Genomic DNA, 27,637 nt, shown 5'->3' with positions numbered 1-27,637 from the left:
AAAAATGTGTTAAGACAATAATGGATATAACAGATATTCTGTCAACTGACAAATCTAACCAAATCTCTCCCAAAATAGGTGAAAAATAGAAAATATGAAACTTTCAAATACTTTGAGACTGTTAAATGACCTTGCTTATTAAACAAAGTCTAACTCCCTCCATCTGTATCTGATCTGCAAGTGTTGTTCTTTCTACAGTAAGCTTTTTAGCATGCAATTTTTATTCAGCCTTAATTAAAATTCTTTCAAGATTGTGTTTCTCTCAGGTATGAACCTGACAGTCCATCAAATAACTGTCAAGAGGTTAAATGATATACACTAAAAATGAAAAGCAAACTTACCCTATAACTTATGCATTTTGATACAGACAACGGTTCAATATAGACATGTATCTCATTACTTTTGTTATCTGGAATGAACAATTTCTAATCAAGAGAAAACTCTGGTCACCACTGTTTGGTAAAAGTATTTTTAAAAGGTATTTTACTTAATAAGGACTGAGATTCTAGAAGTTATAAGTCAAATAATTCTAAGCCTAATATTTATTACATTCTAAAGGATCTACTATATTAATATCACTTATCAATTCACTATTTACTAATATTAAATTAACATTCTGTGATTCAATATATACATACAGACATCTATCTCTGGTCTTTTTGAAGGTTATATACCTATTTTGGTATTCTTCCCCAAGTGCTATTACGATGGCTAAAACAGAATTTTCTAAGATATTATCTGAGAGTCAGGTTTACTAAGAAAGAAGCAGTAAGATACAGAGAAAAGAATACAGACTGGAAGCAGCATTTGAAAATAAAATAGGAGCTGGTCATCACTAATATAAGCAAGAGAATGAAAAGATTCAGGACCTGGAAGCAAGATAGGAAAACAATTTTTAAAAAGCTAAAAATGAAAAATCATCTTAATACTGACTTACTCTAATACACTATAAATTCACAAAGTATTTTACTGTTGAATCAAGGTAACAGCACTGAAATAGATACTGAAGAGAAACCAAACTGGCTTAAACACAGGTATACCTTGTTTCACTGAATGAGTGTTAAAAATGGCAAATTTATCTATACAACTCAAATTTCTCAATTCAGTTCTTTTTCTTAAAGCATTTTTTCAAACACTTGTAGGTTATGAAACCAACTCAGTAGGTCACAACTAGCACCTCTTGATTTCACCATAATAGACTAGAAAATCAAAATAATGTATACAGTAGCAGCAAGTGTTATTTTTTTTAGATTTATGTAGAAACATTTACATGTACGATTTAAACAAAATAATTCCTATGGTTGCAATCAAGAAACATACGAGGTTTTGATCTAATAACTAACACTAAACTCATCTTGGGAGTGTAAAAGACAAAAAAGCATACAGCTTTCTTTGGCAGGAATGACAAGTCCACTTTAAGAGAAACAGATTTCTGAGCCTTCCTTAGATACTATTAGTACCCAAAAGTTATGATTTTCCAGGTGTTAAGGAATCTGAGAAGATTCCTAGCCTGCTGCTCCCATCTTGAAATCAAAGAATGAAGGTAAATAAAATGACCTTTCCTCTTTGGGGGGCGGGGGTGGGCAAAGAAATGCATAAACTCAAGTTCAGAATTTCTAAGAGTACTAAATTTAAAAATAAGTCCAGGGGACCTAGATGGCTCAGTGGTTGAGCTCTGCCATCGGCTCAGGTCGTGATCCCAGGGTACTGGGATGGAGTCCCAAACTGGGACTCTCCGCAGGGAGTTTACTCCTCCCTCTGCCTGTGTCTCTGCCTCTCTGTGTCTCTCATGAGTAAATAAATAAAATCTTTGAAAAAAACTAAAAATTAAAATAAGTCCAGAAACTAATCCAGCATAACAGGACAAAGGACTGTTGTGAAATACAGCCAGAGTATATGAGGCTATTTCAAGCCTGATACATACTATAACAGCATTTATTAAAAGCACCGCTACATGCCAAGAATTTGAAACACATAGTTCTGATTCCGATCACAATTTCAGGTATTATAATCATTAATTTACAAGTGAAAGAATCAGCTCAAAAAGGCTAATAAGTGTTACTCTTACTCTCTACCTTCTGTTCTTAAGGATCATCTTTACTACTTGGCCATTCAACGCTGGCGATTCCTCACCTCAAGACTCTGTACTTTTCTGTCCTCTCCCTCTGTACCTACTCCTCTGTACTCTCCCTAGGTCAATTTAATCTATTGCCATCTCTACTTTATTGGCTCCTAAATATGTATCTCTAACTTAGATCTCTCCTGTGAGGACTATTACAACTAACTGCTAAATTGGCATCTCCACTTGAACTCTACAGCCAGTTTTAATTTCCACTCCCCAACTCCAAACCTGGTAAATTTCTAATGTTCAACATCATAAACAGCATCAGTGCTTGAAGCTGCAGAAGCTAGAAACCAAGAAGGTATCTTTCCTAGTTCATTCACCATCCTCACTCTTCCCCACCACTACAATACACATCATCAAACCTTAGGGATTTTAAGTACTCTCAAATCCATCTCATTCTCTCCACTGCCACCATTCTCCCTCCCCACCGCAACTACTCAAAGCTTTTATCATGATTTAGATTACTGTAATATGTCAATTGGTCTTCCATCACTCAACCCATTCTCCATACTGAAATGAAGTGATTTCAAATCCAACCACTGTTTAGATGCAAATTACTGTAAAGCTAAATAACAAAAAAGTCTAACAATGCTAAAAAGGTCTAAGCCTAGACCCAACTCTCAGGCCTCTCCTTGTACTATTCTCTCCCACAAAATTAGGATCAGGAAACTATGGCCTGGGGACCCAATCCAGCCTGCTGCCTGTTTTTGAAAACAGCCATACTCATCTGTTTACATACTGTCAGTGGCTGCTTTGGTACCCTAACAGCAGATCTGAGCACTTATAACAGAGGCTGTATTAACCTGCAAAGCCTAAAGCATTATCTGGCTCTTTACAGAAAGTATGCCAGCACCTTCCTTAGATTAATGACCACCGACAGGGGCCTCTTTGAAGAACATACCACATTCCCTTTTACAAAATGAACAATCTATTCATACAGCATTAAATATTCTTCTGTTCACCCAACTATTCCCTTACTTAAGCCCTATTATTAACCCATCAGATCTTACTTAAAATAACTTCTCAGGGAAGCCTTTCTTACTCTCTAGATTAGCACATTCCAATTCAGATTAGCCACACCGCAATAGCCCCATACAGCTACCATGTTGGAATAACAGCTCCACTCCAGAGGACCGTATGTTTTGAGGTGCTCTACTCAATTCCATTGGTCAATGTACCTATCTCTGTGCCAATAACAGTTTTACATGCCAAAGGTTTACATTATCTGGTAAAATAAGCACATATCACCCATCACCAACAATCCATCTTTGCCTTTCTTAAGTGTCCTATTCTAAGCTCTTTACTCTTCCATATATGGGTTAGAATCAGTGTATGAAATTACCTGAAAATCCTGACACTTTGAATGAAACACTGAATGCAGAGATTAGCCTGAAGAGCAATGACTTCTTCATGATACACTATATTCATGGATAGGAAGGTACTAGAGTTCCTCATTTATTTAGATCTTTTTCACTGTCTTTCAATAGTTTTTCACCTTTCTACATACTGATTTGCACACGTTATAATTACTCCCAGGCACTGGATAATCTACCATGTTTTTTAAAGTGACACTTTCTCTATTTTTACTAGTTGTTTATTACTGACATACAGAGATGCAATGGACTTTTGGTTACTGAGATATATCAAGATATTTTGCTAACTCTTCTATCTAATAATGATTTATTTGTAGATCCTTTTTGGCTTTTACATAAACAATCACATCAGTCAATAATGACAATTGTGTTTCCTTCATTCCAATATTCATGCTTTTTTTTCCTTATTGCTTGGAGTAGGATATCCACATAATACTGAATAAAGTAGTAACAGTGTGTACATTATCTTGTTCCAGGTTGAAAAAGGAATCCATTTCCCCCATTAAGCATATTTGTTGCAGATTTCACTTATTATTTATAGATACCTTGGATTTTCTTGTTAAGATTCTTATCTGTTCACAATATAGTTTTCTATGAATTTGTTAAATTATGAAGTGCATTTCATCTATTGTTGTTGCATGCTTTTTGCTGTTTACAGGTCCAAAATCCCTTATCTAAAACCCTTGAGGGAAACAGGTTTTTGAATTTGGAAATTTTGGGATCCAGTTCCACATCAGGCTCCCTGTGGGGAGCCTGCTTCTCCCTCTGCCTGTCTGTCCCTTCTCTCTGTGTCTTTCATGAGTAAATAAATAAAATTTTAAAAAAATTTTGGAAACTTTTTGACATTGGTCATAATGTACAATGCAAAAAATGTCAATTATGTAATTGTGGATCAGTTCCCTGTACTCAAATAAACTAATATTTTTGCAATGAACTGTACAGTTATTTACTCTAAGATAAACAATGATAAAAATAGCCTCAAATCAGATTTTGCCACCAAGAACAGGTCAAATCAGATTGTGCTACAAAGTTAAAATATTAAACTAACTTCATTTTCATAAATTGTTGGATTTTAAAATTTGTCAGGAGTCTGTAGACCTGTATTTCATTTAGGAGGTTTTCCATATACACTCCTAAGCAAAACAGGACTATAATTTTTCTTTCACATACCATCCTTGTCTAGTTCTAAAATGAAGACTACTAGATGACTTCCGGAGTACCTGAGTGGCTCAGTCAGTTTATCAGTTAGGCATCTGTCTTCAGCTCAGGTCATGATCCCAGGATACTGGGACTGAGCCCCACATTGGGCTCCCTGGCCAGTGAGGAGCCTGTTTCTTCTTCTCCCTCTGCCATTCCCCCTGCTTGTGCTCTCTGGCTCTAGCTCTCTGTCAAATAAATAAATAAAATCTTAAAAAATAAAAAAAAAAAAAGAAAGGACTAAATGACTTCAGAGAATGAATTAAAGAATGTATTCTCCTGTTTCCTTCAGAGAATGAATTAAAGAATGTATTCTCCTGCTGTACAACACTGAAATGATTTGTTCCTTGAAAAGTCTTTTGGACTTTGATCTGGGCATGGTATTCTTATACAAGATAGAACTACTACTCCACAACTTATTTAATAGTTATGGGATTATTCAAAGCTCTGTCTAGGTACATTCTATTTTGTAGGAGTTTGTTAATTTTGTTTAAACTTTTAAATGTCTTGACATAAAATTGTTGACAGTATTTTCTTTTTAATCTGATCTATGATTATGTTCGCTTTTTTTTTTTTTAAAGTATAATTTTTTTTTTTTTTAATTTTTATTTATTTAGGATAGTCACAGAGAGAGAGAGAGAGAGAGAGGGAGAGATACAGGCAGAGGGAGAAGCAGGCTCCATGCACCGGGAGCCTGACGTGGGATTCGATCCCGGGTCTCCAGGATCGCGCCCTGGGCCAAAGGCAGGCGTCAAACCGCTGCGCCACCCAGGGATCCCTGATTATGTTCGCTTTTTAATTCTCAGTATTTAATCATGCCTCAGGACACTTGTCTATTTTTCTAGTCTTCTTAATCAACTTCTGGCTTTATTGATTTCTCATTTGGTCTCTGTATCCCTATTACTTTAAAACTGGGTATGCAGGGGTACCTGGCTGGCTCAGTTGGTAAAGCATGTGACTCTTGATCTTGAGGTTCTAAGTTTCAACTTCATGCTAGGTATAAAGAACACTTAAAAATAAATTCTTAAATAAATACAAATAAAACTCAGGGTGCCTGGGTGGTTCAGCTGGTTAAGCATCCAACTCTTGATCTCAGTTCAGGCCTTGATTTCAAGGTTGTGAGTTCAAGCCTCATACTGAGCTTGATACTCAGCGTGGAGCCCATTAAAAAAAAAATTTTTTTTTAAATAAAACTATATGTATATCAGCTTCCCACCTAGACTATGTGATGCCAATCTCTTCCCTGCCTTCAACCTCAAGTCCAACACAACTTTCCTTACTTCTCAGGGCTTGCTTAGTAAACTGCTTTTGGATTTAAACTAGCTCTTCAGTTTAGCAGATTTTTATAAATGCAATGCTATTTCTCAATATCTCTAAAAGAGCAGTTTCCTGTCATCTCTCCCCTTACTTTAGTCACAATTTTATGCCTCTGTACAAATGATTCTCTCCACCTAAAATATATTTTATCCTTCCTCAAAGCCAATCAAAATACCCCAAACTGGTGATTTATACCTTTCTCTTCATGAAATTTTGTCAAATTAATTCTATACACTCTATGGCAATCTCTCTGTATTATTTTAATATTTATAATTAAGCGGGAAGCCTGGGTGGCTCAGCAGTTGAGCGTCTGCCTTCAGCTCTGCCTTCAGCTCAGGGCGTGATCCCGGGATCCAGGATTGAGTCCTGTATCAGGGTCCTCATGGGGAGCCTGCTTCTCCCTCTGCCTACGTCACTGCCTCTCTGTCTCTCTCATGAATAAATAAAATCTTTAAAAAATTTTTTATTTAAGCAATACTATCACAGAATAGTGTATACCCTTTTTTTTTGCTTAACAAATTTACCAATGTGTCAGGCACTGTTCCAAATAAATATGAACTGATTTCTCATAACAGTCTTAAGAAGTATGACTATTGGGATGCCTGGGTGGCTCAGCGGTTGAGCATCTATCTGCCTTTGGCTCACGGTGTGATCCCAGGATCCGGGATCAAGTCCCACATCGGGCTCTCCCTGCAAGGAGCCTGCTTCTCCCTCTCTCTATGTCTCTGCCTCTCTGTTTCTCATTAATAAATAAATAAATCTCTAAAAAAAAAAAAAAAAAAAAAGATTATCAGGATGCCTAGGTGGCTCAAGCAGTTGACTGTCTGCCTTTGGCTCAGGTTGTGATCCTGGAGTTCCAGGATCAAGTCCCACATCCAGCTCTCACATGGGGCCTGCTTCTCCTCTACCTATGTCTCTGCCTCACTCTGTGTCTCTCATAAATAAATAAATAAAATCTTAAAACAAACAAAAAAAAAGAAGTATGATTATCTGTATTTTCCTAGTTGAAGTGCAGAGAGGTTACACATTTACAGTTAGGAAGTGGCAGAGCCTGGACTCAAATTCCAGAAGTCTGGCTCCGGAACAGGTGCTCTTAACTATTACACTATGCTTCCTTAAATTGCTCTAGTAGTACTTTCTTAACAATGCCCCAAGCACAAGGTGTGATCTCTCAAAATACCATTTAAGCTCTTTAAGGGATGCATGTCTTCAACGTTTTATATCCTTCAATAACTTTTTCTACAGATTTTAAGTGTTTAGCAGGTTTTTAGTGAATGATTACTGAACTGAAACATGAGAGGACAATTACTCAAGTCCAGCTGACAGTGAAAATATTTTCAGGCAAACTAAGTCAAACTAAAGTGCTCCAGTCTTTCTCTGTAATGCTTAAAAAAAAATACCATGGATAACTGTGATATAATAAAAATAAGACAAAATCAGAGAGGGAGACAAACTATAAGAGACTTTTAACCATACAAAACTGAGGGTTGCTGGAGGGGTGGGGGTGGGCAGATGAGGTAACTGGGTGATGAGCATTAAGGAGGGTACATGATGTATTGAGCAATGGGTATTATATACAACTGATGAATCACTGAACTCTACTTCTGAAATTAATAATACATTATATACTAATTGAATTTAAATAAAATAAAAATTAAAAAATAATAGTTAGTCTTGGAGTAAGCTAAAGCATTTCACTGTGCATATATACAAAGCCATAAAACACAACTGTGACACAAAACTGTATCTGTGAAAAAGAAAACTGTATCTGTGAAATTTCACTGTAACCTATGCTTATGAAACTAAACTCTTAAGTTACACCTGATTTAAAAATTACTTATAGATGTAAAAGCTTCTAAAATATAATTTCTCCAATTTTCTTAGAGTTCAAATATCATAATACATGAATCTAAAAAATTTTTTTAAAGATTTATTTTTATTTATTTATGGTAGACACACAGAGAGAGAGAGAGAGAGAGAGAGAGAGAGAGAGAGGCAGAGACACAGGCAGAGGGAGAAGCCGGCTCCATGCCGGGAGCCCCACGCAGGACTCGATCCCAGGACTCCAGGATCGCGCCCTGGGCCAAAGGCAGGCACGAAACCGCTGAGCCCCCCAGGGATCCCCTGAATCTAAAAATTAAAGCAATGTTTTAAGTGCAAGGAAATTCTAAACTAGCTCTAAAAGTAAGACAGCTGAAACTACTGTGATTTAAGACAACTAAAAGCAGATTATAAATAGGACTCAAAGTCAGCTCACCACTTCAATAGAAGTGACGAAAAGACTGACACGGAATGAAAAGAGATATATTAAACAAAAGATTGAGTGGAATGAAATATATGAACCATTTGCAAGTGTGGAAGAAAAGAATCTAGGTCCATTTTTTTCTGTGGAATAAAAAAAATAAAGACAAACTGCTGTTTGTCAACTTTAAGATGCAGTGATTGTAAACACCACCATTACTTTATATACCACTAAAAAAAAAAAAAGTATAAAATCTTGTGTTAATTAAGATATGCTATTAATTGTTAGACATATCCAGATTTAGGAGCTGTTAAAAACAAAACAAAAAACCCTGGATTTTAAAGTCAATAAAACACTTGTATTCCCGAGCTTATGATAGGGTTACATCCCAATAAACCCAATAACCCTATGAAAAAAGCACTCGATACACCTAACATTCTGAACATCATACTTTACCTGGCCTACCCTACATGCGCTCAAAACACATCAGACTGCAGTTGCTCAAAATCATCTAATGCAAGCCTATGCTATTAATAGTGTTGAGTATCTTTTAATTTACTGAATACTCTACTGAAAGTGAAAAACAAAATGGTTGTTCACCCTTGTGATCATCTGGATGAATGGAGCTACAGCTTGCTGCCATTGCCCAGCATCACTCAAGAGTATCATACTGCATCTCCCTAGCCCAAGAAAAGATCAAAATTCAAAATTCTAAGTATGGTTTCTACTTGCTTTTGCACCATCATAAAGGTGAAAATTCCTAAACTGAACCATCTTATAAGTCAAGGACCATGCATATTAAGAGACTAAATAAGACAAATCAGGTATGAGGAAATTTAATTCAATTTGAGGAAGTTATTAATAAACTAACTGGAATCGGAGGCTGTGCTAAAATTTCAGAATATAAATACAAATTTAACGTATTCCTTCCCCACACAATGCTCATAATCAAGAAATTAATACTAAAAACACTATAGTAATAAATATCAAGTCATTGAAAGATTCATGTCTCTAATCTAGTGATTCCAGTTGCTATAATAAATGAAAAGGAACAAACCTTTATGCAAACTGACAACTGCAATGAAAAATAGCAAAATTTAAAATCTGGAAGCCTAACCACCCAGTTTTAATACAACTTGCTAAATGGAAAACAATATAATAACTAAAACTATAATCAAAATACTACGGAGCAATATGGTGAAATACAACTAAGTGAAAAAAAATATGTATACATTATTACTGGAACTGAATAAAAATTAGGGAACATTGGGAGAAGATATAAAAGAAAACTAATAAGATGTCTGACATGTTCAAAATCTATGTTTTCGATCACAGACTGTATATTAAATAATACTGTATCATTACTGAATTTCCTGATTTTGATATCTGTACTGTTGCTATTTAAGAGAATGTTCTTATTCTTAGGGAATAAAGTACTTAGGTAAAAAGAGTCCAATATCTCCAACTTAATCTCACAGGGCTCAAAATGAGTAAATACCAATAAATACCCACAATAAACAGATTAAGGAAGCGAGGCAAAATGCGAACAGCTGGTAATATCAGTAAAGCGTATATGAAAGTTCCTTTTACTGTTCCTCCAACTATTCTCTAAGTTGAAATTTAACAAAAAAAGTTACCAAAACAGTTAAGTAGACTTATGACCAAAAATGGAAAAAACACTATCACAAAAGCAATTTAAAATGTAAAAACTGTAAATGCTTTGTCTTTGTTACTTTGTCTTTGTTACATTAAGTAGTTTTAATAGCATAAACTGAGAAAAAGTGCTGAAGTTTTTTGGCAGTGATAAAATGTGTAAGGAGGACTAGCGATAATATGTGAGCATGAAAGATGCCAATGAGATTTAATTATTAGCATGTGTGCAAGTACCCATAGTTAACACATATTAAGACTATGGATGTAACTGATGAAGAAACTATCAACATGAAGAATAAAAGCCTGCTGAAAGCTATCTTAAAACAACAAAAATCTTGAACAAAGCTTGTGCATACTCAAGAATGAAGAGTACTAGAAATGAAGGTGCTAAAGTACCACTGTGATAAAGATCCAATAAAATTATTAAATACACTTTAGCATACATATTTAAGCTTTCAGTGCTTAAGACCACCAGGTAAATTAGTATCTACTGAAATACTGCTATTTAGTCAGAATACCACAATTCAAACTTCAGAAACTTTTCTACATGTCTTTAGGCAAAACACCACCATCCACAAAGAAGATTTTCCTAGAACTATTAGTAAATTTCCAATATTACAAATTACTAGGTTTGACTATATTGTTAATATCCTTGAATGAGACAGGTATATCAAATTAATTTTGCAAAACTGAAGCTCAAGAAGGCAAAAAGAGATAAATGGGACACTTAACAACAACAAAAGAGCAAAATCACTCTCTTCCTAGGTTTCTATAAGGAAAATAAACATAATCACCTGGAATGATTATACTGAAGAATATGAATTCAAACATCTACACTAAGGCACAAGAAAAAAAAAAGGCAATTTATAATGAAAATAATTCACCCTCACAAAGTATTCAGAAAATTAAAGAGGTGCTAATTATATTTACTGAACAACTTAAAGTATCCTAAGTTCTCAAAGTTAAATTCGTTATCTTTAAAAAATACATATTTTATTTTATTTTTAAATACATATTTTAAAAGGCAAAAACAAGTATCTTCATAAACATTACGTACTATAAGTTAAACTTACCTTTTTATCTTCTTTTACTTTGTGAGTTTTCTTCTTCATTTTCTTATCATCTAATTCCTGGTCTGAAGTGATTGCAGGATTATCAATACCACCTTTCCAAGTTTCAACAGGAGAAAGAAGTGGATCTTCTTCACTTCCACGATGTCTTCCTTTTCTTTTTGTTTTAGAAGTGGTAAAAGCCTCATCATCACTTGCATCTGAATGTGTTCTTCTATAGTAAGATTTGGCTTTACTAAACAGGGTTTTAGATTTATATTTGTATTTTGAAGGCCTTCTTTCTCCATGAGTTTTTGACGTTCTATCAGAAAATCCATTTTCTTCATCTCCTTGGGTGTTATTTACAAATGAGTTTCGAATTTTAATAGAGCGAGTCTGACTATCATCTGGGACAGCATATATCTCATCAGGATAGCTCTTCTGTTTGAAAATTGTGTCAATGGGTTCCGCATAGTTATCTGAAGGATCCATATCTTCAGGATGTGCCAAAGGAACCCGGGAAGTTTGTTTTCTTGGATTTTTACCAATACCAGCTTCAATTGTTTTTAAAAGGTTTGGATCCAGTTTTTTCACATTTGTCTTAGGTACAACCGGTTTAGGTTTAATAGGTGGAGGCACTTTATGGTTGCGTTCATGATCATGACAGTTTGGGGTGCTATGAATAGGATACTCATTTCCTTCTAAATCTAATCTATATCTGGAACGGTCACTAGGTGTTGGAAGCAACTGTACATCATCTCCGATTGGACTGTAAGGAGGTGGTGCTTCTGTATCATCATCTGAATCGGGGTAGTTGTTATATGGAAAACAGTCTCTGGGAGATGGTAGAAAAACATCCTCACTTTGATGGGTTGATTCCCTTGTATTATCAGATAAATAGGAATTTTCTATCATATTTTTTTTCTCTAGAACATCACTGAAAAACAATGTAAAGACCTCAGTTTGCCGATGATACTGAGATAAAGAATACAGTGCTGTAAATTTAGCAGTGATCTCAGTTGCAATATGTTCTCCTTCAGTCATTAATTCCTTGATAGCCTCATTTTCAAAAAAATCTGCTTGGCTGTCAGTAACTGCCACCAGCTGTACAGGAATGGTGTCCTGAACTTCTGATAGAAATGCTCGAAGCATTCCCATTGACGCTTTCCGTTTGGCAGAATAAACTAATATATACCCATGAACCAGTTCATCTTTCCTTACTCCAATTGAGGAATGGTATGATAGTATTGTGATCTGTATTCGCCTCCTTTTTTCACCAATGATTTTATCAAGCATTAGAGAATTATTTTGTCCAGCTTGAGCAGCACTACAAGAATGAGAATCAAGGAAGGGTGAAAGAATAAGATCCACACTAAAAGGATCACCACACATGGCACACATGACAATTCTCAAGTCAGCTTCTGATATATCCTTACTGGTGGGAACTGGACTCACCACATCTAAATTATGCTTAACTGATTCTAATACTCCTCTGAGAGCCTGCTTTATTTGGGTTTCATTAAATTTACGAGGATACGTACCAGGAGGTACATCTACAAAAGGGCATTGTAACTTGTTTGCCAACTGTTGCCCTTGGTGCCTGAGAATTGGTAGATTCTTACTCATAGAATCTCTCTGATTAGCCAGAATTAAAGTAAATGGAAGATTAGCCATGTACTTATCTTTTCTGATCTGAGAAGCTTCAGTTCTTATTTTTCCAATAAATTCCCCAATAAAATTCAGTGACTCAATGGAATTAAATACACAAAAGCACCCATGTGGTTTAAAGGCGGTAGTCCACAACTGACTTAAGAAGTAAGGCGACTTGGCATCAACTGGCCGAAGATCAAGTTCATAAATTTTTCCATCTAAGGCATACTCATCATCAGTGGATTGTGTTCTTATCTCATTTGCTAGTTCTTGGGCAAGGCCATCCTTCCCTAAAATGAAAAGGTTAACTTTATCTATATTGGTACTATCATGATACAATCGTAAGCGGCCATGATCCAACTGCAAAAGACTACTAGCAAGTAACTGCTCTACTTTAATGTCTGTACAATTTTGGCCACTAAGACAGGTTTCTTTAGTGGGATGATAAACAAACCCTATGTGCTTAAGGAGAAGAGATTCCCTATCAGGTGCAAGTTTCTGTAAAGCTTTATATCTAGGTTCTTCACTCAAAACTGTATGAATTTCACTCATTTTATCTGAACTAGGTGTTGCATTAAGATCTAAATCATAAAAAAGTTCGGAGTGCTCAAAAAGCATTTCCTGAAACTCTTCTTTGGCTTTTTCAACTATTTCTCGCTGATGCCTACCATACACCTCTTTGCTATCAGCCTCAGTGATATATTTGAAGGCTTCATCCTCCATAACAAAGCACATAACTTCTTCCCACGGCTGCCCAGGTGAAATGAACTGAATTTTTTCCAAAGTCTTTTTGAATTTTTCCTTCATTTCTACCCTTCTCTTCTCTGATATGAGATGCTGTACATGGTTCTGATAAACTTTTTCAGCTTCTAAAGTGCTCAGGAGGTCAAATGGGATTCGTCTATCATTAATTTTATCTATATGGTCAGTTTCATCCCACGGTGTTTTTTCTAGCACCACAAAACATAACTGAAAATCTGCTCTCTTTTCCATTAACTTCAAAGCTTCTGACCAATTTAAATGTTCAATCTCTTCTAGGTTTGGCAAAAGAGTGTTGAAAGCTCTTGGTAAAGTATTTATATATTCTTCTCTCCTTTTTCTTATATGTTCCTGTTTAAGTTGTTCTATATGTTTTGAAAACGCATTTCTGGCCTTTCTTGTTCCCTCTAAGTTGATGTATTCTTCATAATCAGGATGATTTTTTAATTTATTACTAACAGTTTTCCAAGTTGCATGATAATCTCTCACAGTCTGCACAAGTTTTTCAAACTTATCTGTTGCTGTGACAACAAGTTGTCGCTGTGTTTTATAAGCATCCAGATAGGGAATAATTTTAGGCTTGCCACGAGTTTTATCCAACATTTGTACCAGTGCAGTGAAACATGTCTCAATGTTGACATTAAATCGTGCTGATGTTTCCACTACAAGAAGGTTCTTTTTGTTTGAAGCAAATGCCTGAACTTCTCTAAGATAATGATCCACGCATTCATCACATTTAGTTGCTGCTATTATTACAGGTTTTTTTGATTTTGATAGTTGGACAAAAAGATTATTCACAAATTTAAGTTGATCATCAAACTTCCTATTGCATCCCTGACTCACATCAATGCACAGTAAAAATCCATCCACATTGAGCTTCCCTTCAGGCATTTGCTTCTGTTCAAAGTCTTGCTCCAAGCCCAGTTGATCAGTGCAAATGTACATTAATTTTTCTGCTGACTGCAGTTTAGAGGCAGCTGCACGTTTTATATATGGTTGTAAATTCGTACTCCGATGAGGCAAGAAAGTCTGGTCATCAATGAACTCCGTTTGTTCAATGACATGAATTTTGCATTCTACTCCATCTTCACCATTTTGTGTTATGTCGCCCCAGTACAGAAAGTGATCATTGTTTACTACTCGTCCTCCAAAGTCAATGGTGCTAAGCACAGAAGTATGCTCTGGGTAATATTCATCTGCTTTTGAGCGTACAAATCTATTGCACAAACAAGACTTTCCAACTCCACAGTTACCTTTGTCTTTTTCAGTCCCAGAGAGTCCAACTACACTGATAGTATAGGATGGGGGGCGAGGCTCTTTGTTTTTTGCCATCATAACTCTCTTTTCATGTCTCTACATTCATAAAGATAACCAGATATACTTCTCATTCTGAAAATAGAATCATCTCAAAATACAGATCCCAAAGTTCAGAACTATATTTGGTTCTTTGTATTTCCCTCATTTCTGTGCAGAAAGGTCTTCAAGATCATATGGATCATCTTCCTAGAAAGAGGGGAAAAGAGAGGACAAAACTTAATCACGAATTACACATTAAATTACATACACACTAAAGATGTTTATAACAAAAGACTATGGACATTAACAACAAATGTTACATGTATTTTAGGAAACCACCATAAAAACTGTTTGATTTACTGTTATAAATACAAGATGACCTCAAAATTTAAGACAAATCCAACAATTAAAATAACTACACACAAAATTTAAGGTAACATTTCACAAAACTTAAAATAAACTTCTATTAACCAAGTGTGCATTTTGTCTCTACTCCTTCCTGTAAGTTTGAAGAAATAACTGGTCTTTTCTCCCCCTCAATTTTCCTGCCTCCTGTGACTACAGACTACGCTTGCTGATAATTAAATGTAGTAGTTGCCTTAACAACTCCCTCACAACTCTCAAAAACAACCTTTTTTCTATTACATTGTTCCTTAAAACTTGTTCCCTAAAGTAGAATTTCATATAAATTTAGCAAGAGTTTAGAATTAAATAAAATTTTTCAGAAAGTTTCAACACACTTCTATGAAATCTGTCGAATTCTATGCCCCCCCTACAATTTATAATATGCAAATACTTCAAAAGGAAAACAAAAATGGGCAGTTAATACAAATACTGAGTATTTAACTAGATCAATATTCTCAAACTATCAAGGTGAAGGATCAATTTTTATTTCATATCTGAGGGTCCCAATTTTGCAAAATCCAATAAATGAATTTAAAAAAAAAATCCAAACCCCAATTATTAGATTCAATAGACATAAAACTACTGTCAGACTATTTTTAAATGTTCTTGATTTCTATATTCATTTCCTCTCAGAGTAGTTACAAAAAGCTAATGGACCACATTTTGAGTTGCACGAAGCTGAATAATTTTGAGATTGTGTATTTGAGACAATCTTTTAGAATTATTTGATATACCAGGCAACATGAAATAACCTTGGAGAATTGCATGTAATTTAATTTAGGTTATTTATGTGGGAAGAATGAAACACTCATTTATAGAAATTTTATTTATAGATTCTTCACATTCTTTTGAGGTTGAATTAAAAGCAATGTATCATTTCTACCACATCAGTTACACAACACAGGGAAAATATTCAGTCATGTACATCAATATATGTGAAAATTATCTTCAATCCAGACAAAATAAAGAACATAGAAAAAAAACTTAGAGGTACGATAAGAAAAGAACCATCATTTGTCCCAAATATGTCTTCTACCCTGACCTGAATTGCAAGTAAACAGCTATTCAACATATACTGTACATTAACTATATTAACAACTAATGGACAGAGAAAGTTATTATAATTTAAAATTACGACTAATATTTCTGGCAAAGTAATATTAAAAAACTAAAATCTCAGATTTACTTTTATATTTCTGAAATTTATTCTATTAGCCTCAACTAAAAATATTATCTGCCATATGATATTCAAATAATGCATTTACTAGATTCATTTTAACAAAAAATAAAATAATCCTATGTTGAAGGAACGACATAGGAAGTAGAAAACCATGAATAAATACAATGGATTTCAAACCTCTTATTTATGAGTTTAGGACTACAGTTTTTGTGTCATGGTTTCTCTATCTATAAAATGGGGCTGCATATCTACACAAATTTAAGAACTAAATCATTTTTTTTAATGTTAAGTACCTACCAAAAAGAGTTTAATTAAGTATTCTGTATTAATTTGATTCTTGGAAACAGTGAAGCTGTCAAAGACGTTTTTTTAAATGACGTGATCAGACTTGTGATTAAAAAATATTTATCTGACAGAAATATATAGAATAATTAGAAGTAAAAGAAATTAGGGCAGCCCCATCCAATCCTATTAACTCTTTTCCATTAGTAAAACTTCTTTAAAAATCTTAATCTGGTTAAATTGGGTATTTGCACCTAGCACCACATTTAGCCTTCTCTACCTAAACTGTGTAAAAAGAGTATTTGTAGGTACTGATAAGAAAAAAAAAATGAATGAGGTACAAAGTTATACACGGTCATAAAAAGGCAGAACAAAATTAGTTGTGAAAACAGCACAATGCTTCTGTAACAATTAAAAAAACTGAAAACACATAGTAAAATACAAGGTCTACCCTTCCTTTTTACTAGAAAAGCAGAAAACTGCAGACAATACCCTTTAAAATGTACATCAAAAGAAAAACATACCTAGTGATTACTTTGGGGAATTTTTATGCTAAACAGTATAAATAAACACTAGCACTACACATGGCTCTTTATTAAACAAACACCTATTCTGAAAACGAAGAGCAATTCAAAGACATGTAAGACTGTCCCCTGCCTTCCAGTCTGACACAAAGTTAACAGAAAGGTAACTGTACAAAGTCATATGAACCTGAATATTATAAAAAATTCTCAACTACAAACCTAATCTCTTAACAGGCACTTCTTTATTCATTTCTCATATATGCTTATTCCAAACTCATTAAAAGACACATTTCCGCTCTCCTACAGCATATACCTCAGAATATGGAGACATCTTTCTGTTTAAGTTACAGGGTGTAAGCAGAAATGAAAATACTCTTATCACACAAAGTATTTTTAAAATTTCATAGAGGCTTAAAATTAAGTGAGTTATCACCTTTTGTCATTTTTTATTTAACAGGAAATATTTTTTTTAAAGATTTTATTTATTTATTCATAAGAGACGCAGAGAGAAAGGCAGAGACATAGACAGAGGAAGAAACTGGGGGAGCCTAATGCTGGACTTGATCCCAGGACCCTGGGATCATTCCCTGAGCCAAAGCAGATGTTCAACCACTAAGCTACCAAGGCATCCGGAGAAATTTTAACACTGAGGTTTCAACACACATCCTAATAAATTTTATAGTGGCAGACTCCAAATCACGAATATTCAAGTTTAAATTAAAAATGAGGTAGCTTTGTGTGACATTTATACTTTTTACACCAAATTCACAGTAAATTACCAATTAGACACTGAGGCACATCCATGTCCTTCTTTCAGGAAGGCTACTTGCTGATTATTTAGAAGTCAGCTCCAGAGATCATGCTCACTACGAAGTGAGTTTCAAATGGTGATGGAAAATTCTCTCACCTACAGGGTGGTAAAGAATAATACTGGACAAAATATTTGCTCTCTCCCTCAAGCTCAATCATCAAATCAGTACAGCCTTTATCTGATTTATAAGTTTACATAAAAGATCTGAAAAAGTTTTCTAATTTTTAAAAATGTTCTCAGATTTTAAAAAGTTTGAGAAACCAATAGACTAGAAAAAAAACTGTCATCACCTGTCCTCAAAAACATTTTGCTCTTTGTTTGGGTGAGTATGGTATTACCACTTCATAGTTTTCTCCCATGAGTTTGGCTGACAGGTCATAAGGGAACTTAATTTCAGCCACCTGGACATGCATAAATTATCCACTGCCCTCAACATCTAGGTCAAAATTACTGTCCATTAACTAACAAAGGTAGTTCTTCTGTGCTGATAAAAAGAATCCCCTCTTTTTTTGTGTGTGCTCTGAGTAATAAACTAATGGCCATTATCTATATGCAGGCTATTAGATTTAATCTGAAAATTCCTTTCAAGTATGTTTAATGATAATTTTTTTTAAAGATGTTATTTATTTATTCATGGGGGGGGGGGCAGAGACACAGCAGGCCCCATGCAGGGAGCGTGATATGGGACTGGATCCTAGGACTCCAGGATCCAGTCCCCACCCTGGGCTGAAGGCAGGCGCTAAATCGCTGAGCCACCCAAGTGTCCCTAATGATAATATTTGATTACGTTGATTTAACATTTTTCTGATTTTTGTTATGACTTTACTTCCATATAACCTGTTCTCATTTTCTCATATTTTTGCTCATGAAAAAACCAAAACAAAAGTAGCAATGACCTACTCAAAGCTATCCAGTTAAAAAGAATCTCTGAATGACCAATCTTTATTTAAGCAATAGTACTGCTTTTCAACAGTTTGCAATGCAGTTTCTTTCTCATTCACCTTTAAGTTTATCTTATAACCATTCAAAGGGAATGGTTAAAGTACCTCCCCAGATAGTAACAACAATGTATACGTGTGTATATATATGTACATTATATATATATATATACATTATATATATACATATATATCTTATTAGAGTAGAACTACAGTTCATGAGAAAGTTGTAGGGAGACAGCAACTATTTGCCCAATATTCTTCTTGAGTGATCCCTAAAATTACCCTAAAAATGAAGCCATCCATATGATTAAGTTTTCTAAGATATCAGACTACGCCATTCAAACACGTTTTTTGTTTTTAAGAATTTATTTATTTGAGAAAGAAGGAGAGAGACAGAGAGACAGCATGAACAGGAGTAGGGGCAGAAGGAAAGGGAGAAGCAGACTCCTCAATAAATATGGAGCCCAACACGAGGCTCCATCCCAGGACCTCAGGATCATGACCTGAACTGGAGGCAGATGCTTAACTGACTGAGCCATCCAGGACCCCCATAACATGCTCCCTTTACAGAAGTTCTAATAACATGAAGCAGCTTTCTGCAAAAAAAAAAAAGTCTTAAGTTCTACAAGGAACCTAAGGAAACTGAAAAAAAATCATTTTAGTAATTCTGGACTTGTATCAAAATTTGTTTTGTACTTTCTCAAAAAACTTGCATTCATAAGTAAAAGGTATAGAGGCACCTAGGTGGCTCAGTTAGCTGAGTGTCTGCCTTGGGCTCAGGTCAGGATCTCAGGGTCCTGGGATGGGGCCTGCTGCAGACTCTGCTCAGGAGGGAGTCTGCTTCTTCCTCTCCCTCTGCATTAGTATGCACACCCTCTCTCTCAAATAAATCTTTTTTTTTTTTTAAAGGTATACTTTTTAAAATTTACACTTTTAAGTTATTTTGTCAGGAAATTCTTGTTGGTCCTATCTTCAAAACATATCCAGAATTTATCACTTCTCATTACATTTATTGCTCTAATTCTGTCCTCGTCCACCACCATATCTGATTCTAGATTATCCCAAAGGTTTCCAGACTAATTTCCCTGCTTCCATTCCCGCTCCTCTTTCCCCTCTTACTACCAGAACCACCAGAGTCTTTTAAAACATAAGTCAGAGCTGCCCATTCTTAGGCCCAAAACCCACCAGTGGCTTCTAAAAGTCAAAGGTAAATCCTTTTCTATGGGATACTATAAGATCTGCCTTCTCCAACCTTATCTTGCTCTCTGACCTACTCTCATATATTCTTCCATTCTCATTCTGCTCCACACTGTTCCTCAATATGCTAATCATGTCTCTGCCTTTCCACTTGCTTTTCCCAGTAATCCCTAAAATCCCCCTTGCCTCTTAACTCCTAAATTACTATAAAATTTATTTATCACTTGTCATGAATTCTATCCCTCTCCCCACCCAACTCCACAAAGGAGTTGTTTATTAAGATCCACAAAGGCACAAATTTTTATTTCATCAATGTATTCCAAAAGCCTCCAACAGTGCTTCCTACATAGTAGTTACTCAATAAATGCATGAATCGTAATATTAAAATCAAAATGTGCTTAATTCTCTGGGCAAAAAAGACGTAAGCACATTATGTTTCCTAAATAAGCACTATAATATATATTAATCTAAGAGATTTTCTAAAGCTATCAATGGAGGAGTGCCCAAGTGACTCAGTTTGAGTGTCTAACTCCTGGTTTCAGCTCAGGTCATGATCTCAGGGTAGTGATATTAAGCCCCCACATTGAGGTCTTCGTTAGGTAGTATGCTTAAGATTCTCTCCCCCCCTCCCCCAGTTCTCATACTTTCTCTAAAATAAACCTCAAAAAAAAAAAAGTATATTAATGGAGAAAATGCACCTGTATTTCAGGATCCCAAAAAGTAAAAGATTAAACCATCAGCATGAAGCTTATGATCTATAATACATTCAACCAGGATAACTATCTAGTTTTTATTTTTGAAACATTTTTTAGAATCACAAATATTATCAAAAATTACGTTTTCAAGAGCTAATTACACTGAAGGATCTTTGTAATTACACGTTCTATTTTCTTTAAGCCAAATAAAATATCCCTCACATGAACAAGTATTTGAGAAAAGACAGATCCAAGCCCGAAGACTGCCACATACATTTCACAATCTCAGGCCATCTAGACCAGCCTAAGAATAAAAGTATCAACTGAATTACTAAAGACGAACATGGTACAATTGATATAGTATTACTTTTCTTAATCGTGTTCATTCTCAATAACAAATGCATCAATACTGTGAAAAACTGGAAGAGGAAGACCATTTTAACATATATGATAACTAAGTAATTAATGTAATATCTGTAGAAAACTCAATTACATTCCATAATACTGTCTTTGACCAAGTTTTCCACTACATAAGCACATAATCTCAAGGTTGAATGGGATGCTAAAGATGTAATTCCTATGAACTGGTCTTTACAAAAAACTATACATAACATAATCAAGTGAATGAAAAAAGAATCTACTAAAAATTTCAACAACTTATGTAGTGACCAAATAACCTGAAAACTTATCTTGGTAGGATTCCAGATTAAATCATTAGGATGGAGATTTTGTTCTGATTTTGTTGTTGTTTCTTTCACCATATTCCCAACACCCAGCACAGTTCCTGACAGTGATTGCTCAAATATTTGACGACTAAATGGGTCAATCACTAGACTCAGATCCTAAGCCACTAGGCAATCTTAAAGTCTTATTTGTAGTCAAAATTAACAAAAAATACACAATGCTATGGGCCCAAAGACTATTAGCATAGCAGTATATTCTAATATAAAAAGTCCACAATTTTTTTAAGACCAACAGTCTGCTTGTCAAGACAAATTAGGTAAACCTGAAGGCTCAATGGAAGTACTTCTAGGAAGGTCCAAGTAGGCAATACTCTGGGTACGCCCCAAGTCCTACTTAACAAAGACAATTCTTTCATTCATTTTTATCTTTTGATATTTCAAATATTTATTGTTTGAAAAAGAGTCCTGCATAACCAATGACCTAAACTAAACTTGTCAAATACCTTGGTGTGAAAGTTACTCTAAACTCTTTCTAGACCATTTCCTCACTCTGTGATGAAAACAGAAGGACCAAAGGTCATCTGATTTATACCAACTTATGTAAACAACCCTAAGTATTTACTGTGCTTAGCTACTATCTGCTCAACTTTATGTCAGAGGTTTTGCGGGTACAAAGGTATAGTATAGGGAAGTCCACTAAGCTAGCACTACGAACATATTCACTTCCCCTTCAGAATCGGAGTCTTCTCACTTTGAAGAACGAGAATTGAGGGGAAGGGCATGATTGACATTGAAGATTATAATGCTATACCACAGGAAATCCTTATTTTCATTATAAAAATATGTTAGGTAAGGCTTAATAATTTTCTTAATAATAGAAACATTAAGAGGTTGAATAAGAATCTCAGGAAGATGTATAGACTAAAAAGAATGCATAGATTGAAAAAAAAGGCTCAAAAGCACTTTCCCCACAATTTTTAAAGAAACTTTATAGTACCACAGCTGAGAAGACAAAGGCTATGTGCTATACCGTGGAACTGATAAATGCAATCGGAATTCAAAAATACGAAAGATCACTGCAAGCTGGAATAGATCAGGGTTTGGAAAACTTTTTCTGTAAAAAAGGCCAGAGAATAAATACTTTAGGCTTTGCATCCCATAAGATGTCTGTTAGAACTATTCAACTATGTTGTCACAGCACAAAAATAGCAGCCATAAACAATACTTAATTGAATGACCATGGTTGTGTTTATGAACACTGAAATTTGAACTTCATTTAATTTTAACATATCACAAAATATTACTCTTTCAATTGTATCCTTGATCATTTCAAAATGTAAAAAAGCCATTATATAGAAACAGGACAGAAGGCCTATCGGGTCTAAGGGCCATAACCTGCAGACCCCTGGAATAATACATTTCAGTGAAGAAAAAGGATCTGAATCAACTTTGAAAAATAAATTGGATTTGAATTTTAAAAAGGAGTCATTCCAGGTGTGTGATTAAGGTGGAGTGGTTGAGCACAGTTACCATTCTGAAAAGTAGACTTATTTCTTATTTCGCTTATTTCTGAAGATATAAGGAATATGGAAGGTCTTAAAGGGCAAGCAGGAGTTATACCTTGTAATAAGCAATAAGAAATCATTATAAGCTAGAAATGGAATACAAAATTAGATTTCTGAGGCACAAAGCCCAAGAGATAGATAAATAGTGGAGGCTAAAAAGCACCTGAACTACCACAGAAATTGAAAAGAACAATTCAAGGAAAAGAATTTGGTGACTGGCTGCTAATTATAAGAAATCAAGCCAAATGAGTCCATGTTTTTTAATGAAAAACTAACCAGTTTCAGCAACAGATGGTGGTGTCACTTGAGTTTCAGGTGACAGTATTTATAAAGAAAAATAAAAATAGAGAAATGAGGCACCATCAAGATTGATAACATAAATTTCCAGATCATAAACTTAAGAAAATTATTTGAGACCATTTAATACTCAGAAACGTCTGAATAGTTATTTGGTTAATAAAGAATAACAAATCTGGATGTTCAATTCCCCAGATCACAGAAATGTTAATTTTCCACTAGTTCTCTAAACAATCAACCAAAATAAAGATAAATAAGTAAATAAAGAGTTATTATTTGGCTCTGAAAAGGTGAGTATAAAAAGAAACAAAATTATGGATCACAAATAATACATGATCAACAGGAAGGAAATGAACAAACTGTATCAAAACCAATGTTCAAGTTTTTTCAAGGTTGCTGGTAATGCCAAATACAGCAAAGCTAAACAGTAACACAAAAATTGTTTCTTGCCCCATCACTCCCGCTATTAACCTTGCGTTAACACTTTTCCCTAAATCTTTCAATTTCACTCAAAAGGTACAAATTGATGCTCTTAAATATTCACTTTATATTTTCCTCCCACCTGCCAATCTTTCCTCACTTCCCTGTCCTTTTGGTCCACAGTGTCATTAACTTAAAGTTTTTTTCTTACTTATCCCAATCTTCCCTAACTACTAAATCTTATCTCCTGTATCTAAATTCCTTTACACTGATTTTTCAATCAGTTATGTCTTGCCTTCTATTTGGCTCTTCTACTCTATCTTGAGCTGGCATCTAACCATTCCTAAATTGTCAAGATCTCTCCCCATCAAAGCTATAAGCTCTTCCAAGGGAGTAGTATTTTATATTTCCCTGTATTATTCATAGTGCCCTAGCTACTCAATAAATTACTGTTCAGGAACAAAATAGGCTAAATCTAGTATGAAGCTAGAAAAATGAAAATTCAACTGTACCATTAACTCTTCATGATGAAAAAGGCTTAAGAATCTAACCAGGTCTAATCTACAGGTCATATTTTAACCCTAAAATTACAAAGTTATGCATAACTCTTATTCCCAATTAATAGTTCTAAGGAGTCTAACACAAAGACATGACCAAACATTAACAATCTTTTTGTACTGCAAACCTAAGGTATTGTGGACACTCAGCCTCCAAAATATGGGGGGGGACGGACACGACCAACCTTGTTTACCATCTGTCTTATATTCAAACTCCTATTTGCAGTTAACACATCCAAAATCAAATGATTACTCTGTAAATGATTCCCAAAGAGTGCCTGATAGAAATAGTTCTCTTTTTTACATTTCTTAGTACTTGTATGTACATATTCACCCCTTCATAGTTATACCTCTTCAAGGAAAGATCAAGCTACACAATCTCTAATTTATCTTAGTATTCCCAAGGCCGGGCGCACAGTAAATGATAAATAAGGGTGATACGAATTAATGAATTACAAATCAGAGGCTTTAAGTTTTCTTTATGTGCAGATTTCTTTTTTCAAAAGAATTCTTAAGTCGAGTACATTTAACAACAAAAATAGAAGCTGCTGGGTTGTCAGAAGAAGTCTCAAGCCATCTAGGAAAAAAATCCATAAGGGGTTTAAGTAATAGTTTTAAAAGCAATTAAAGTTCATACTTAAAATTCTCAGCACTGAATTATTTCTCTTAATTTCTAATAGCGTGTTTCCCTGGTTTGATAAAATGATTAAGTACAGCCTTCATTTAAACAAATAGGAGCTTGATTATTCAAGTCATCAAATGATGGATTCACTTTATCAAGGTTTCTTCATTCATTTTAGAAAACCAAGCTCCCTTGGAATACTTTAAATATATTTCACAAACATTTTTTTAGGAACACAGATATTATTGAAACAGAATATGTTTCATGAGTTAATTATATTACCTGTCTACCTTCTTGGTGTGCAAAGAAAAAAATCATGGGTCTTACAGCTCTAAAAATAGTTTTTAAAATAATTTCTATAGAAACTGTAGTTTCAAGAATTGAAATTTAACTCTGTAGCCACCAAGAAAACTTCTATTATGCCTTTTCATACTAAAAGGCAACACTTGGGGATCCCTGGGTGGCAGCAGCGGTTTAGCACCTGCCTTTGGCCCAGGGCGCGACCCTGGAGACCCGGGATCCCGGTGCATGGAGCCTGCTTCTTCCTCTGCCTGTGTCTCTGCCTCTCTCTCTCTCTCTCTCTGTGACTATAATACATAAATAATAAATTAAAAAAAAATTAAAAGGCAACACTTACCTTAAGGCCTGCTAATATTGAAAAAAGTTTAGTAGTCTTCATAAGACAGAACTTTTAACTTCAATAGAAAAACCTGAGGTACAAAACTATTTTCTAAGCTGTACCATAAGTTCAATTCCAAAAAAAAAGGAATGCAAATGACAGTATTTTATTCATTTAAAAAAATTCTTAACTTTCAAGGTCAAAATAATTATTTTCTCCAAAAGACTAAGTGTATTAAATCTGCTTTTCAAACAGATGGGAAATAGGCAAAACATTTTGGAGATGTGATAGAATTTAAGATACTAATTTTGCAAGACATTTTTAAAACAGCTAATGTAATTTAAATGGGGTGAGGTGCTAAAAAAAATGACGAAGTATCAGAATTCTGTGACAACTCTCTCTGATAGCCAAGTGTAACCCACCCATTCCTCAATGCTCTTATAAGGAACATATAGAAAGAATGGTAAAATAATTGGTGCTGAGGTAGGTTAAAAAAAATGTAGCCTGCATGACATGACAACCAAATCAATTGTTTTTTAGTCATCTGTGCCATTCTGACTGAAGTCCGCTTTAAGTCAATCAGCTCAATAGCGCAATAGCATATTTCTTGAGTGTTAAATACACAGATATATCTAGCTTTTCAATCATGTATGTTTACTGGTAAAGTGCTCCAAGGGCTATGGAAGTCTTTGGTGATACACACTCAACACTCTTTCCCTCTGCTTTACTACAGATATAGTAACGTGGGTCAGTCTGAGAGAATAAATGAAAAGGCCAAAAGTGAGAAAGCAATCTAAAATGGAAATAAAACCTTAACCTGAAAACTATCCAGTCGGTCACCTATATGGTATGTATATCTAAAACTACTCATTAAGAATATAGTTTTATCATATTGAAGTCAAATAAACTGGAATTGACAGGTAAAACATCTCAAAACACATTTCACTAATGTAGCTTAACCAAATATTTTTCCAAGTAGCTGCACCTGGATCAAATTTTTGTTAAAAGAACCATTTTAAATGGAGACTCTGAGAAATACTTCCTGAGGTGAATGCAAATGTATTCAGTGTACTCCCCCCCCCCCATACTTTCAAATTGAGTATGGGTTTGGATGTTCAAAGCGATGCCAGCAAACCCCTCCCACCCCACCCCCCCCACAACACCTGTAGAAGGCAGCATAGCATAGGCAAAGATCAGCCGATACAAGGACGTATTCCACCGTTTCACACTTGACTATTTTAAAAATTGGTATCGTTTCCTATCACAAAGAAAAACTCAAGGTATCGTTAGGAATTTAAACTTAAAAACGGGCGTAGACGCAATCTGTATGCCTATTTTGGTCTAGATTTAAAACACTTAAAATTCCCATTTATTAAGCATGAGCGAAAACTGGATTTCTATCATATGGCAAAAGTGTAAGCGTCTCCCCGCAACTTTTTTCGGAATTCTATCAAACGTCCTCATAGTTTGCCTTCACTTCGAGCACCTTTCGGCGCCAGCTACACCCACAGCCTCCACCTCACTTGCATTTCTAATAACGCTGAAGAGGGAGGGTGTGAGGGAGTATTTCTGTGTGGATAAGTGCGCGCGCGCTCCCGCGCGGTTCCCCACCCCCACCCCGATACTTTTCTTTAGTGGAAACAGAGGGACGATCTAGAGGTTATTCTCGCAGAAACTCATAATCAAAGCCTCAACCCAGCCGCAGTCACCGATAAGACTCCGTGTTTGGGTTGCGCAGTGCAACTTCTCACAACCCTACCCCGAGCTTTCGCAGCAGATGGGAAATGGTAGAAGAGAAACCCGAGGAGGAGTAGGGGCGATCGGGGGGAAAAAGTGAGAGGGCCGATCCCCTCGGAAGGCGCTTAAGTTTGCGACGAAGACTGTGCTTCCGCGACTACGCGCCCACCCTCCGCTCCCCCTTCCAGGTGGAACTCGTTAACAGCAGCAGCCAGCCAACAGACGCCGCCACCTTCCCTGCCCGCGCACCACCGGAGAGCAGGGCAAGTGAGGGCGGCGGGCGAAAGCGGACCCTGGCGCGGCCGGCGCGATCCCCGACCGCCACCAGGCCTCCGCCGACCCCGGCCGCGTCACCTGTGGAGAAAGCGCCCCCTCCCCCGGCCTCTCTGCCCTTCACGCCGACCGTACCCCCCCCGCCCGCGGCAGCCGCTCCCCGCCTGG

General features: G+C 35.5%; 1 protein-coding gene across 13 annotated transcripts in view; it reads right to left on the bottom strand.

Moving 5' to 3' along the window:
* Window positions 1-27,637, bottom strand: part of ARHGAP5 (Rho GTPase activating protein 5) — a 105,923-nt gene that overhangs the window by 47,024 nt on the left and 31,262 nt on the right. For all 13 annotated transcript variants that reach the window (XM_072761372.1, XM_072761377.1, XM_072761376.1 and 10 more), the window contains one exon: window positions 10,981-14,868. In XM_072761372.1, coding sequence (XP_072617473.1) covers window positions 10,981-14,700 — 3,720 coding nt within the window. In that variant the 5' untranslated portion in view covers window positions 14,701-14,868. The remainder of the gene's footprint in view (window positions 1-10,980; window positions 14,869-27,637) is intronic.

The sequence above is a fragment of the Vulpes vulpes genome, chromosome 6, assembly GCF_048418805.1.
Source record: "Vulpes vulpes isolate BD-2025 chromosome 6, VulVul3, whole genome shotgun sequence".
NCBI lineage: Eukaryota > Metazoa > Chordata > Mammalia > Carnivora > Canidae > Vulpes > Vulpes vulpes.
This window is presented reverse-complemented; position numbering and strand designations above follow the sequence as displayed.